The 13797-nt window shown below is 46.2% G+C and overlaps 1 protein-coding gene across 2 annotated transcripts in view; it reads left to right on the top strand.

Moving 5' to 3' along the window:
• The window catches only part of LOC129525331 (neuroblastoma breakpoint family member 1-like), a 67675-nt gene that overhangs the window by 32268 nt on the left and 21610 nt on the right, over positions 1–13797 (top strand). For both annotated transcript variants that reach the window (XM_055355299.2, XM_055355295.2), the window contains exons 15-25: positions 1082–1291; positions 3079–3184; positions 4020–4234; positions 5290–5362; positions 5826–6037; positions 7403–7612; positions 9403–9508; positions 10344–10558; positions 11599–11671; positions 12136–12341; positions 13627–13678. In XM_055355299.2, the coding sequence (XP_055211274.2) occupies positions 1082–1291; positions 3079–3184; positions 4020–4234; positions 5290–5362; positions 5826–6037; positions 7403–7612; positions 9403–9508; positions 10344–10558; positions 11599–11671; positions 12136–12341; positions 13627–13678 (1678 nt within the window). The remainder of the gene's footprint in view (positions 1–1081; positions 1292–3078; positions 3185–4019; positions 4235–5289; positions 5363–5825; positions 6038–7402; positions 7613–9402; positions 9509–10343; positions 10559–11598; positions 11672–12135; positions 12342–13626; positions 13679–13797) is intronic.

Raw genomic sequence — 13797 nt, 5'->3', positions numbered from 1 at the left:
GCTCAGGAGACTTAGGTGGGAGGATCGGCTGAGATGTTCCTCCCACCCTCGTTCACTCCTCGCAGGCTAGACTCTCTCTCCTTTTCATTGGCTTGTCTTAGCTATTAATAAGAAGTCTCGGCCTGGCGCGGTGGCTCACACATGTAATCCCAGCACTTTGGGAGGCCGGGGCGGGTGGATCACGAGGTCAGGAGATCGAGACCATCCTGGCTAACACGGTGAAGCCCCGTCTTTACTGAAAATACAAAAAAATAAAAAATAAAATTAGCTGGGCACGGTGGTGGGCGCCTGTAGTCCCAGCTACTCGGGAGGCTGAGGCAGGAGAATGGCATGAACCCAGGAACCGGAGCTTGCAGTGAGCCGAGATTGTGCCACTGCACTCCAGCCTGGGAGACAGAGCGAGACTCCATCTCAAAAAAAAGAAAAAAAAAAAAAAAGTCTCTGACCAGGGGCGCTGGCTCACATCTTAATCCCAGCACTTTGGGAGGCTGAGGTAGGCAGAACACCTGAGGTCAGGAGTTCGAAACCAGCCTGTCCAAGATGGCGAAACCCCATCTCTACTAAAAATACAAAAATTAGCTGGCATGTTACTTGGCGCTTGTAATCCCAGATGCTTGGCAGGCTGAGGGATGAGAATCGCTTGAACCCGGGAGGCAGAGGTGGCAGTGAGCTGAGATTGTGCCTCTGCACTGCAGCCTGCGTGACAGAGTGAGACTCCGTCTCAAACAAAAAACAAAAAAACAAAAAAAGAAAAAAATTTAAAAAGCAAAATGAAATCTTTTGTGCTACACAGAAACATTGGCCACTCATGGGGTAAAAATCTCAGGGCCAAGCCTTGCTTTATAGAAACGTATAAGCAAGAAAAGTGTAGAAGTGTTTATATCTTGGTTTCAAGGTGACTGCATAGCTAAGACAAGTTGACTTAAAGGAGATCAAGACTGGAGATGACAAGAGTGAAACCAGGGAAACAACATCTTCAAATAAGTAGACAAGGCTGCCAGTGACATCCCTCAGTCCTGATTAAGCCTATTTGATTTCACCAGTTTTTAACTCATCATGTGTTTGCCTTTCTTCTCCCCAGTCCCTGGCCCCACCTCTTCTGCCACAAACGTCAGCATGGTGGTATCAGCCGGCCCTTTGTCCAGCGAGAAGGCAGAGGTGAACATTCTAGAAATCAATGAGAAATTGCACCCCCAGCTGGCAGAGAAGAAACAGCAGTTCAGAAGCCTCCAAGAGAAATGTTTTGTAACTCAACTGGCCGGCTTCCTGGCCAACGGACAGAAGAAATACAGTAAGATCTATAGGCTCACCATCACGAAAGTGATGAATGATGTCCTGTCTTCTCTCTGAGACACTAAATGCTCTCTCCATCAAAAATAATTTCATCCTTCCTGTACTTCTAGGAAAACAGAAATGGGTATTTTAACATTTTGTTAAAGTTGGAAGACAGAGGTACCAAAGTATTTAGCAACTTTCCATGTTTGCAATCAGGTGGGGGTGGGACTAGAGTTAAACTGCCATTTATTGATTTCTGACACAGGCACAGAATGACCTGTTTTCTCCAAGAGGCTCAATCGTGTTTTCCAGAATCCTCTCTGTACCATATAAGATCCTGCAGACAAATAACATCTAGTCTGTTGTTCTAAATGTCTGAGACTAGTGAACTTTTATTCAGTTCAAGTTTCTGTTGAGGCCCAACAGGCAAAGCTCTGTTCTAGTGACTGAGGGAAACTTGGTGATAGTAGCCAGTACCTGCTCTGAGGGGCTTCAAGAGGAGTCTACTCCTAATAGAGCCTGTGCTGTCTATAAGTGACAGCATCAAGAGCAGGGAGTAGGAGCCGTGCATGGTGGCTCACTCCTGTAATCCCAGCACTTTGGGAGGCTGAGGCGGGCAGATCATGAGGTCAGGAGTTTGAGACCAGCCTGGGCAACATGGAGAAACCCCATCTCCACTAAAAATACAAAAAGTAGATGGGCGTGGTGGCAGGTGACTGTAATCACCCCTGCTCAGGAGGCTGAGGCAGGAGAATCCTTTGAACCCAGGAGGCTGAGGTTGCAGTGAGCCAAGATTTTGCCATTGCACTCCAGCCTGGGCGACAGGGCGAGACTGGTAAAAATAATAATAATAATAATAATAATAATGATAAATAAAAATAAGAATAAAAAGCAGAGAGTAGCTTGGTGAGAGTGAAGTCCTGCTTCCTGGGGCACAGAGTCTTGTTGCTAAAGAGGAAGAAAGATCGCACCCGAGAATGTGTGGAGATAGCAGTGCAGTGTACAGAGCAGGGACCGTGGGCCTGTCTCCTGGGCTCCATCCAAGTTGCTTGTCTTGTCTGTCCCTCAGTTTCCTCACCTGTTCAGAGGGTACTACAATAATACCTACCTCTGTAAATTGCTGCAGTGAATTACATGAGCTATTTCTTGTCAATCTCCTAGAACATTTATTGGCACACAGTAAACACTATCTATTAGTTCTTCATTCTGCTGTTTCTAAATTAACACACACTTTATTAGCATTTGGGCATATTTCCTTCATGGCCTTATGGTGTTATGTGTCACTCTTTATGCTTCAGATATGATTGTTAAAATCATAACTGAAGATATGATTTAAAAATCAAAGATTTTAAAAATCTTTCGCATACTTGTCCTTGAAATTCCCAGTAAAAGGGAAACCATCAGTCCCATAGTCCTAGGGGCCTTCCCGACTGTACAAGAAATCACTACTTCATGCCCCAGTGCAGTGTTTTAGAGGAGAGGCTGCAAGGCTTGGGAAAGTGGCCCCGCATTCAGAGTCAGACCTCAGGGACTGTGAATTCTGACTCCACTTCGTTGTGGTTGAATCATCTTGTCAACTTCCTTGATGTGCCCTTGAGGTTCTCTTTCTTCATCTCTAAATTTTGGAGGATCAGATGCCAGAAAGTCAGGAGACTGAAGAGTAAAGATGTGGAAATCCCTGTCTAGACCCTGGTACTGGGGAGAGTTTTGTCCTTGGGATGGACCTGGCTCCTGTCCTGTAGGCAATGACCACAGCAGCATGTCCAGCCTTCCACTGAGGCAGGCGTGTCTGTCTTTTCTCAGAATACGAAGAGTGCGAAGACCTCATAAAATCTATGCTGAGGAATGAGCGACGACAGTTCAAGGAGGAGAAGCTTGCGGAGCAGCTCAAGCAAGCTGAGGAGCTCAGGTGAGGGGACCCCATGGGGGCAGGCAGGGGGGCAGGTGTGTAAATCTCTGAAGTACAACAGCTCGGTGGGGAGAAGTAAGAACGAAGCTGGGCCAGGGGAAGGGCAGGAATTGCCATGGCAGGCTCGCAACACACAAGTATTTATCAAGCAGAGAAGAGGTATAATAAAAATGTATGGGTTGCAGTTGTTTCTCAGAGCTTTGTTTTCTCTTTTTCAAACAAGTAATTGTTGATGTGAAATTTACATAACACAAAATTAACCAAAGGAGTGTGAACCACACAGCAGCATTCAGTATACTCAAAATGGTGTGCCGTCACCACCCCACTTACCCTTAGTGAGAATCACCTCCTGACTGACTGCGGCTTCTCATTCTTTCACTCAATCAATGTTGCCTTCTCGACCCTGTCATTCTTTTCTTCTTTCGTCTTTTCAATTCGCCCCATCTGCATCTGGCCTCATTTCTGTACATGGCTTTGTATCTAGTGGCCGCAAGATGCACTATGTGTATTTTCACATGGAAATGTCCATGGCCAGAGTGAGGAACTGAAAGGATGTCTTTTTGAAACGGAATTAGGAAGACACTTACTTTTGTTTACAGAAGGGAAAGATGAATGGAACATCATCGAGGATCTTGCAGGAGCCCTCTCTGATACAGAGGAAGCCTGTAAACCATTTTCTATTCTTTCTCTTGGCCACAGACATTCCTTTCAACATGTGCTGACCTTCTGCTTGAAGGTCTCCTTGAGGACATTGTCTCAGAAGTCTCTGTTGCAATATTTGAACGGATCACTCAACGCTTTCTACTCTTAAATTTTCTCTACCGTCTCACCTTAGGCAATATAAAGTCCTGGTTCACTCTCAGGAACGAGAGCTGACCCAGTTAAAGGAGAAGTTACGGGAAGGGAGAGATGCCTCCCGCTCATTGAATGAGCATCTCCAGGCCCTTCTCACTCCGGATGAGCCGGACAAGTCCCAGGGGCAGGACCTCCAAGAACAGCTGGCTGAGGGGTGTAGACTGGCACAGCAACTTGTCCAAAAGCTCAGCCCAGGTAAGGTGGCCATAGGCCCTGATGACCCAAAACCCCAGGCTTATGAGAGGCTCCAGACCTCCATACTTTCACAATGACAGTTGTATCAGCGGGGTTTTTTTCTGCTACACCTGTGTGACCATGACATGACCAGGACTTCCTGGGTAAGAACGGAGATGGGAAACCCATGGGTTTGGAGGTCACAGTATTGCAAGTGTCCCTCCTTCCTTGATGGAAGGTGGTCTTTGGAGCAAGAGGCAGCATCTATCTAGTTTTAAAGGACAGGAAGGAGGCTGTGATGGGAGGGCGCTTGTTGGAGTGAAAAGAGCTCTGGGCTAAGAATGAAGGTTCCCAGGCTGTCTTTTGGGCAATGTTCTTAGTAAGTGTCGGTGAGTGAGTGATTTATCTTTCCAGAGTTTCTCTCTCTCCATCTGCAAAGGCAGACAAATTGTCTCTTGCAAGGGTCTGAAGCATCCAAATATGGGAACACTTACGAATGCTTTTCAAAATGAGATGAAGCCCCTCTCCATGTGGTGTTGGAGAAGGCACTTGATGTGGGGGCATTTGGTGGTAGGAAGTGCTTCAGACTGGAGCACTCCCCAAGGATAGAATGTCCCTGAATAACACAGCAAAAGCCACATGGAGGGCCTGTGCAGTCTCATGATGCATAGAGGACTGTGGGACAAGTTTGTCCTCTCCTAAGAGAAAGAATGAGGTTTGAAATGCGAACTGTGACAGGACACCAAGCCTGTTCCTGGGAATCAGATCTGTGGCAGGATGGGGGAGACAGCTGCCAAAGTCCAGAGAGAGGCTGCACAAGCCTCCAGTGATATGGGAAGCAAAAGGTCTTTTCAGTATTTGGCCACATCTTGATGGTGGCCCTCCACATCAGAAATGCATTGCCCGATGGATCAGGAAACCATGCCAGGGCATTTTGTGAAAGATAAAACATGAGAGTTTTCAGTACAATGCTGAACCATACGTAGATGTTCATGTCTCTGTGCACGTTGGGCTGACTGACTGTGCTTGTGGAATGTGAAGTGGGAAATATCTGAACGAACATTTTGTATTTATAGAAAATGACGAAGATGAGGATGAAGATGTTCAAGCTGAGGAGGCTGAGAAGGTGCAGAAATCATCTCCCCCCAGGTAACACTGAATACTCAGGAGCAAGTAATGGGTGGTAACATATGAAAATGTCTAGGAGGCACACCCTCTCTGGCATCTATGGTGGGCCAAAAGCCCGCATCCCCTTGGCCACAGTATGTGAAATTGAACCCAGCTTAGACACAGGGTGCGGCAGCTGTCGTGTTTCTCTATGTGTGCCAAGTGTCATGTCTGTACCATACAGGGATAGCTGAGTCTTCATCCTCCTCAGCTCCTATCTGTCCAGTGCACTGAACACCAGCTGCTCTCTTCCTCTCTGGCTCCCATGGCAGCCATGCTCTGTTGCAGAGAGAAGAGGATTGCCTGTTCCCTCTTTAAGGGAACCTCCATTTTGCTTTCTGGGACCACTCTCTTAATGCCGCCTGTCAAAACCAGCTAGGACTCCCTGGGGTCCAATCCCTCTGTGTTTAATCTTCTGTCATCTCTGTCCCACCTGGCTCATCAGGGAGGTGCAGAAGGCTGAAGAGAGCAAAGTCCCTGAGGACTCACTGGAGGAATGTGCCATCACTTGTTCAAATAGCCACGGCCCTTGTGACTCCAACCAGCCTCACAAGAACATCAAAATCACATTTGAGGAAGACGAAGTCAACTCAACTCTGGTTGTAGACAGAGAATCCTCTCATGATGAATGTCAGGATGCTCTAAACATTCTCCCAGGTAGCCTCTATTTTCCTTGCGTCTCATACCTCTGTCTAGGCTATGGAAGATCAATTCTGAGGACAGGCTGTATATACACATATTGTTATTGTTTTAGTCAGAAACTAGGATGGAGCTAGGTGCTGTGACTCACACATATAATCACAGCACTTTGGAAGGCCCAAGTGGGAGGATGACTTGAGTTCAGGAGTTGAAGACCAGCCTGGACAATATGGTGAAACCCATCTTTACAAAGAATACAAAAAATTAGGCAGGCATGGTGCTGCATGCCTATAGTCCCAACTGCTCAGGAGACTTAGGTGGGAGGATCGGCTGAGATGTTCCTCCCACCCTCGTTCACTCCTCGCAGGCTAGACTCTCTCTCCTTTTCATTGGCTTGTCTTAGCTATTAATAAGAAGTCTCGGCCTGGCGCGGTGGCTCACACATGTAATCCCAGCACTTTGGGAGGCCGGGGCGGGTGGATCACGAGGTCAGGAGATCGAGACCATCCTGGCTAACACGGTGAAGCCCCGTCTTTACTGAAAATACAAAAAAATAAAAAATAAAATTAGCTGGGCACGGTGGTGGGCGCCTGTAGTCCCAGCTACTCGGGAGGCTGAGGCAGGAGAATGGCATGAACCCAGGAACCGGAGCTTGCAGTGAGCCGAGATTGTGCCACTGCACTCCAGCCTGGGAGACAGAGCGAGACTCCATCTCAAAAAAAAGAAAAAAAAAAAAAAAGTCTCTGACCAGGGGCGCTGGCTCACATCTTAATCCCAGCACTTTGGGAGGCTGAGGTAGGCAGAACACCTGAGGTCAGGAGTTCGAAACCAGCCTGTCCAAGATGGCGAAACCCCATCTCTACTAAAAATACAAAAATTAGCTGGCATGTTACTTGGCGCTTGTAATCCCAGATGCTTGGCAGGCTGAGGGATGAGAATCGCTTGAACCCGGGAGGCAGAGGTGGCAGTGAGCTGAGATTGTGCCTCTGCACTGCAGCCTGCGTGACAGAGTGAGACTCCGTCTCAAACAAAAAACAAAAAAACAAAAAAAGAAAAAAATTTAAAAAGCAAAATGAAATCTTTTGTGCTACACAGAAACATTGGCCACTCATGGGGTAAAAATCTCAGGGCCAAGCCTTGCTTTATAGAAACGTATAAGCAAGAAAAGTGTAGAAGTGTTTATATCTTGGTTTCAAGGTGACTGCATAGCTAAGACAAGTTGACTTAAAGGAGATCAAGACTGGAGATGACAAGAGTGAAACCAGGGAAACAACATCTTCAAATAAGTAGACAAGGCTGCCAGTGACATCCCTCAGTCCTGATTAAGCCTATTTGATTTCACCAGTTTTTAACTCATCATGTGTTTGCCTTTCTTCTCCCCAGTCCCTGGCCCCACCTCTTCTGCCACAAACGTCAGCATGGTGGTATCAGCCGGCCCTTTGTCCAGCGAGAAGGCAGAGGTGAACATTCTAGAAATCAATGAGAAATTGCACCCCCAGCTGGCAGAGAAGAAACAGCAGTTCAGAAGCCTCCAAGAGAAATGTTTTGTAACTCAACTGGCCGGCTTCCTGGCCAACGGACAGAAGAAATACAGTAAGATCTATAGGCTCACCATCACGAAAGTGATGAATGATGTCCTGTCTTCTCTCTGAGACACTAAATGCTCTCTCCATCAAAAATAATTTCATCCTTCCTGTACTTCTAGGAAAACAGAAATGGGTATTTTAACATTTTGTTAAAGTTGGAAGACAGAGGTACCAAAGTATTTAGCAACTTTCCATGTTTGCAATCAGGTGGGGGTGGGACTAGAGTTAAACTGCCATTTATTGATTTCTGACACAGGCACAGAATGACCTGTTTTCTCCAAGAGGCTCAATCGTGTTTTCCAGAATCCTCTCTGTACCATATAAGATCCTGCAGACAAATAACATCTAGTCTGTTGTTCTAAATGTCTGAGACTAGTGAACTTTTATTCAGTTCAAGTTTCTGTTGAGGCCCAACAGGCAAAGCTCTGTTCTAGTGACTGAGGGAAACTTGGTGATAGTAGCCAGTACCTGCTCTGAGGGGCTTCAAGAGGAGTCTACTCCTAATAGAGCCTGTGCTGTCTATAAGTGACAGCATCAAGAGCAGGGAGTAGGGGCCGTGCATGGTGGCTCACTCCTGTAATCCCAGCACTTTGGGAGGCTGAGGCGGGCAGATCATGAGGTCAGGAGTTTGAGACCAGCCTGGGCAACATGGAGAAACCCCATCTCCACTAAAAATACAAAAAGTAGATGGGCGTGGTGGCAGGTGACTGTAATCACCCCTGCTCAGGAGGCTGAGGCAGGAGAATCCTTTGAACCCAGGAGGCTGAGGTTGCAGTGAGCCAAGATTTTGCCATTGCACTCCAGCCTGGGCGACAGGGCGAGACTGGTAAAAATAATAATAATAATAATAATAATAATAATGATAAATAAAAATAAGAATAAAAAGCAGAGAGTAGCTTGGTGAGAGTGAAGTCCTGCTTCCTGGGGCACAGAGTCTTGTTGCTAAAGAGGAAGAAAGATCGCACCCGAGAATGTGTGGAGATAGCAGTGCAGTGTACAGAGCAGGGACCGTGGGCCTGTCTCCTGGGCTCCATCCAAGTTGCTTGTCTTGTCTGTCCCTCAGTTTCCTCACCTGTTCAGAGGGTACTACAATAATACCTACCTCTGTAAATTGCTGCAGTGAATTACATGAGCTATTTCTTGTCAATCTCCTAGAACATTTATTGGCACACAGTAAACACTATCTATTAGTTCTTCATTCTGCTGTTTCTAAATTAACACACACTTTATTAGCATTTGGGCATATTTCCTTCATGGCCTTATGGTGTTATGTGTCACTCTTTATGCTTCAGATATGATTGTTAAAATCATAACTGAAGATATGATTTAAAAATCAAAGATTTTAAAAATCTTTCGCATACTTGTCCTTGAAATTCCCAGTAAAAGGGAAACCATCAGTCCCATAGTCCTAGGGGCCTTCCCGACTGTACAAGAAATCACTACTTCATGCCCCAGTGCAGTGTTTTAGAGGAGAGGCTGCAAGGCTTGGGAAAGTGGCCCCGCATTCAGAGTCAGACCTCAGGGACTGTGAATTCTGACTCCACTTCGTTGTGGTTGAATCATCTTGTCAACTTCCTTGATGTGCCCTTGAGGTTCTCTTTCTTCATCTCTAAATTTTGGAGGATCAGATGCCAGAAAGTCAGGAGACTGAAGAGTAAAGATGTGGAAATCCCTGTCTAGACCCTGGTACTGGGGAGAGTTTTGTCCTTGGGATGGACCTGGCTCCTGTCCTGTAGGCAATGACCACAGCAGCATGTCCAGCCTTCCACTGAGGCAGGCGTGTCTGTCTTTTCTCAGAATACGAAGAGTGCGAAGACCTCATAAAATCTATGCTGAGGAATGAGCGACGACAGTTCAAGGAGGAGAAGCTTGCGGAGCAGCTCAAGCAAGCTGAGGAGCTCAGGTGAGGGGACCCCATGGGGGCAGGCAGGGGGGCAGGTGTGTAAATCTCTGAAGTACAACAGCTCGGTGGGGAGAAGTAAGAACGAAGCTGGGCCAGGGGAAGGGCAGGAATTGCCATGGCAGGCTCGCAACACACAAGTATTTATCAAGCAGAGAAGAGGTATAATAAAAATGTATGGGTTGCAGTTGTTTCTCAGAGCTTTGTTTTCTCTTTTTCAAACAAGTAATTGTTGATGTGAAATTTACATAACACAAAATTAACCAAAGGAGTGTGAACCACACAGCAGCATTCAGTATACTCAAAATGGTGTGCCATCACCACCCCACTTACCCTTAGTGAGAATCACCTCCTGACTGACTGCGGCTTCTCATTCTTTCACTCAATCAATGTTGCCTTCTCGACCCTGTCATTCTTTTCTTCTTTCGTCTTTTCAATTCGCCCCATCTGCATCTGGCCTCATTTCTGTACATGGCTTTGTATCTAGTGGCCGCAAGATGCACTATGTGTATTTTCACATGGAAATGTCCATGGCCAGAGTGAGGAACTGAAAGGATGTCTTTTTGAAACGGAATTAGGAAGACACTTACTTTTGTTTACAGAAGGGAAAGATGAATGGAACATCATCGAGGATCTTGCAGGAGCCCTCTCTGATACAGAGGAAGCCTGTAAACCATTTTCTATTCTTTCTCTTGGCCACAGACATTCCTTTCAACATGTGCTGACCTTCTGCTTGAAGGTCTCCTTGAGGACATTGTCTCAGAAGTCTCTGTTGCAATATTTGAACGGATCACTCAACCCTTTCTACTCTTAAATTTTCTCTACCGTCTCACCTTAGGCAATATAAAGTCCTGGTTCACTCTCAGGAACGAGAGCTGACCCAGTTAAAGGAGAAGTTACGGGAAGGGAGAGATGCCTCCCGCTCATTGAATGAGCATCTCCAGGCCCTCCTCACTCCGGATGAGCCGGACAAGTCCCAGGGGCAGGACCTCCAAGAACAGCTGGCTGAGGGGTGTAGACTGGCACAGCAACTTGTCCAAAAGCTCAGCCCAGGTAAGGTGGCCATAGGCCCTGATGACCCAAAACCCCAGGCTTATGAGAGGCTCCAGACCTCCATACTTTCACAATGACGGTTGTATCCATGGTGTTTTTTTCCACTAAGCTTATGTGGCCATGACATGACCAGGACTTCTTGGGTAAGAACGGAGATGGGAAACCCATGGGGTTGGAGGTCACAGTATTAGAAGTGTCCCTCCTCCCTTGATGGAAGGTGGTCTTTGGAGTGAGAGGCAGCATCTGTCTAGTTTTAAAGGACAGGAAGGAGGCTGCGATGGGAGCAGGCTTGTTAGAGTGAAAAGAGCTCTGGACTAAGAATGGAGGTTCCCAGGCTGTCTTTCGGCAATGGTCTTAGTAACTGTCAGAGAGTGAATGACTTGTCCTTCCTGAGTTTCTCTCTCTCCGTGGCAGACAAATTGTCTCTTGCAAGGTTCTGAAGCATTCAAATGTGGGAACACTTACAACTGCTTTCCAAAATGAGATGAAGCCCCTCGCCGTGTGATGTTGGAGAAGGCACTTGATGTGGGGGCATTTTGTGGTAGGAAGTGCTTCAGACTGGAGCACTCCCCATGGATAGAATGTCCCTGAATAACACAGCAGAAGCCACTTGGAGGCTTGAAATTTTCTGATGGATAGAGGACTGTAGGACAAGTTTGTCTGCTTCTAAGAGAAAGAATTAGGTTTGAAATGCAAACTGTGACAGGACACCAAGCCTGTGCCTGGGAATCAGATCTGGCACGATTGGGGAGACAGCTGCCAAAGTCCAGAGAGAGGCTGCACAAGCCTCCAGTGATATGGGAAGCAAAAGGTCTTTTCAATATTTGGCCACATCTTGATGGTGGCCCTCCACATCAGAAATGCATTGCCTGATGGATCAGGAAACCATGCCAGGGCATTCTGTTAAAGATAAAACGTGAGAGTTTTCAGTTGAACGGTGACCCATGCCTAGATGTTCATGTCTTTGTTGCACATTGGGCTGACTGTGCTTGCAGACTGTGAAGTGGGAAATATCTGAATGAACACTTCTGTATTTACAGAAAATGACAACGATGACGATGAAGATGTTCAAGTTGAGGTGGCTGAGAAAGTGCAGGAATCGTCTGCCCCCAGGTAACACTGAATACTCAGGAACAATTAATGGATGGTAACATATGAGGAATATGTAGGAGGCACACCCTCTCTGGCATCTATGATGGGCCAAAAACCCGCATTCGCTTGGCCACAGTATGTGAAATATATCCCAGGTTAGACACAGGGTGCGGCAGCTGTCATGTTTCTCTATGTGTGCCGAGTGTCATGTCTGCACCGTACAGGGATAGCTGAGTCTTCATCCTCCTCAGCTCCTATCTGTCCAGTGCAATGAACACCAGCTGCTCTCTTCCTCTCTGTTTCCCATGGCAGCCATGCTCTGTTTCAGAGAGAACAGGATTGCATGTTCCCTCTTTAAGGGAACCTCCATTTTGCTTTCTGGGACCACTCTCTTAATGCCGCCTGTCAAAACCAGCTAGGACTCCCTGGGGTCCAATCCCTCTGTGTTTAATCTTCTGTCATCTCTGTCCCACCTGGCTCATCAGGGAGATGCAGAAGGCTGAAGAAAAGGAAGTCCCTGAGGACTCACTGGAGGAATGTGCCATCACTTGTTCAAATAGCCATGGCCCTTTTGACTCCAACCAGCCACATAGGAAAACCAAAATCACATTTGAGGAAGACAAAGTCGACTCAACTCTCATTGGCTCATCCTCTCATGTTGAATGGGAGGATGCTGTACACATTATTCCAGGTAGCCTCTGTTTTCCTCGTGTCTCATACCTCTCTCTAGGCTGAGGAAGATAAACTCTGAAGACAGGCTCTATAAACACAAATTCATTTGAATAAAAAACTATGATGTGTTTCTAAACAGATATCAGGGAGTTTTTTTGTCCTTCTTAGCTAATGTCATGCCTTTGTCTGCCAGTCCCCAGTATCAAGTTACTCAACCCCAGGCAAGTGTGACAATCTCATAGTCACCTGAGTGCAGGAGGTGCGCAGGCAGTATCTGTCAGGCCTCCTAGCTTCGATTCAGTATCTCTTGTCATCTGTGATTAAGTCATCTGTCCCTGAACAATGTCCATGGAGTTTCTATGCCTGTTTAAGGAAGCTGGCAGCCTTGCCTTTGTATTTGGAAATATTGTTCCCCAGGCTTCACTGCTCTCAGCTTTCATCTGGATCTCCTTTAAGTCAGCTTGCTTAGCTGCACAGTCACCCTGAAATCAGGACGGAAACTTCTTCTTTACTTTGCTGATATATTTCCATAAAGCAAGGCTGGACTCTGGTTTTCCACCCTGTCAATGCAATGGCTGATCCAATGTTTCTTTGTAGCATCGTGGATATATATATATATTTTTTTTTGCGATGGAGTCTTGCTCTGTCACCCAGGCTGGAGTGCAGTGGCACCATCTTGGCTTGGTGCAACCTCTGCCTCCCAGATTCAAGTGATTCTCCTGCCTCAGCCTCCTGAGTTGCTGGGACCACAGGTGCACAACATCACATCTGGCTAATTTTTGTATTTTTAGTAGAGACAGGGTTTCCCCATATTGGCCAGGGTAGTCCTGAACTCATGACCTCAAATGATTCACCTGTCTTGGCCTCCCAAATCACAGATTCTTTTTAAAGCAAGAGTTGTTCAAATTTATCTATCAGTCGTGTTTCATGTATAGATGCCTGTAAACATTTAATGTCCATGTTACCTGATGATATAAGTCCGTATTGCAGCAACACTCTTAGAAAATTGTTTGACCAATTTTTGGAGATTTTTTTTGGGGAAAAAATTTTGTTTAACTTTGACTCAGGCAGGGAATATGGCATTATGGTCTACACGTAGAGGGAGATTTTGGCCTGTGGGTCTGGAAAGCAGGGTCATCTAATTCTCACCAAAGTTAATCTAGGACACCCTAGAATATTCCTGTCAGAATCCTTATTCTTGCACTGAGAATAGTTATGTCCTTGTGCTATGACTGGACAGTGATTTGTTCATATGTGAAGTATGAATTGCTTAATGTGACCTGCTTCTCTGAATTTATTTACAGAAAATGAAAGTGATGATGAGGAAGAGGAAGAAAAAGGGCCAGTGTCTCCCAGGTAATGTTGTGGAATTGTTGGCTGTTAATTCAGTAGTGACATCTGGAGATTGTAGATTTAGGGAAAATGAGGAAGTGATGAATAGAACTATTTCTTCCATTCACCCAGCTACAAATTGT

Source organism: Gorilla gorilla, chromosome 1 (assembly GCF_029281585.2).
Source record: "Gorilla gorilla gorilla isolate KB3781 chromosome 1, NHGRI_mGorGor1-v2.1_pri, whole genome shotgun sequence".
In the NCBI taxonomy this organism is placed as follows: Eukaryota; Metazoa; Chordata; class Mammalia; order Primates; family Hominidae; genus Gorilla; species Gorilla gorilla.
This window is presented reverse-complemented; position numbering and strand designations above follow the sequence as displayed.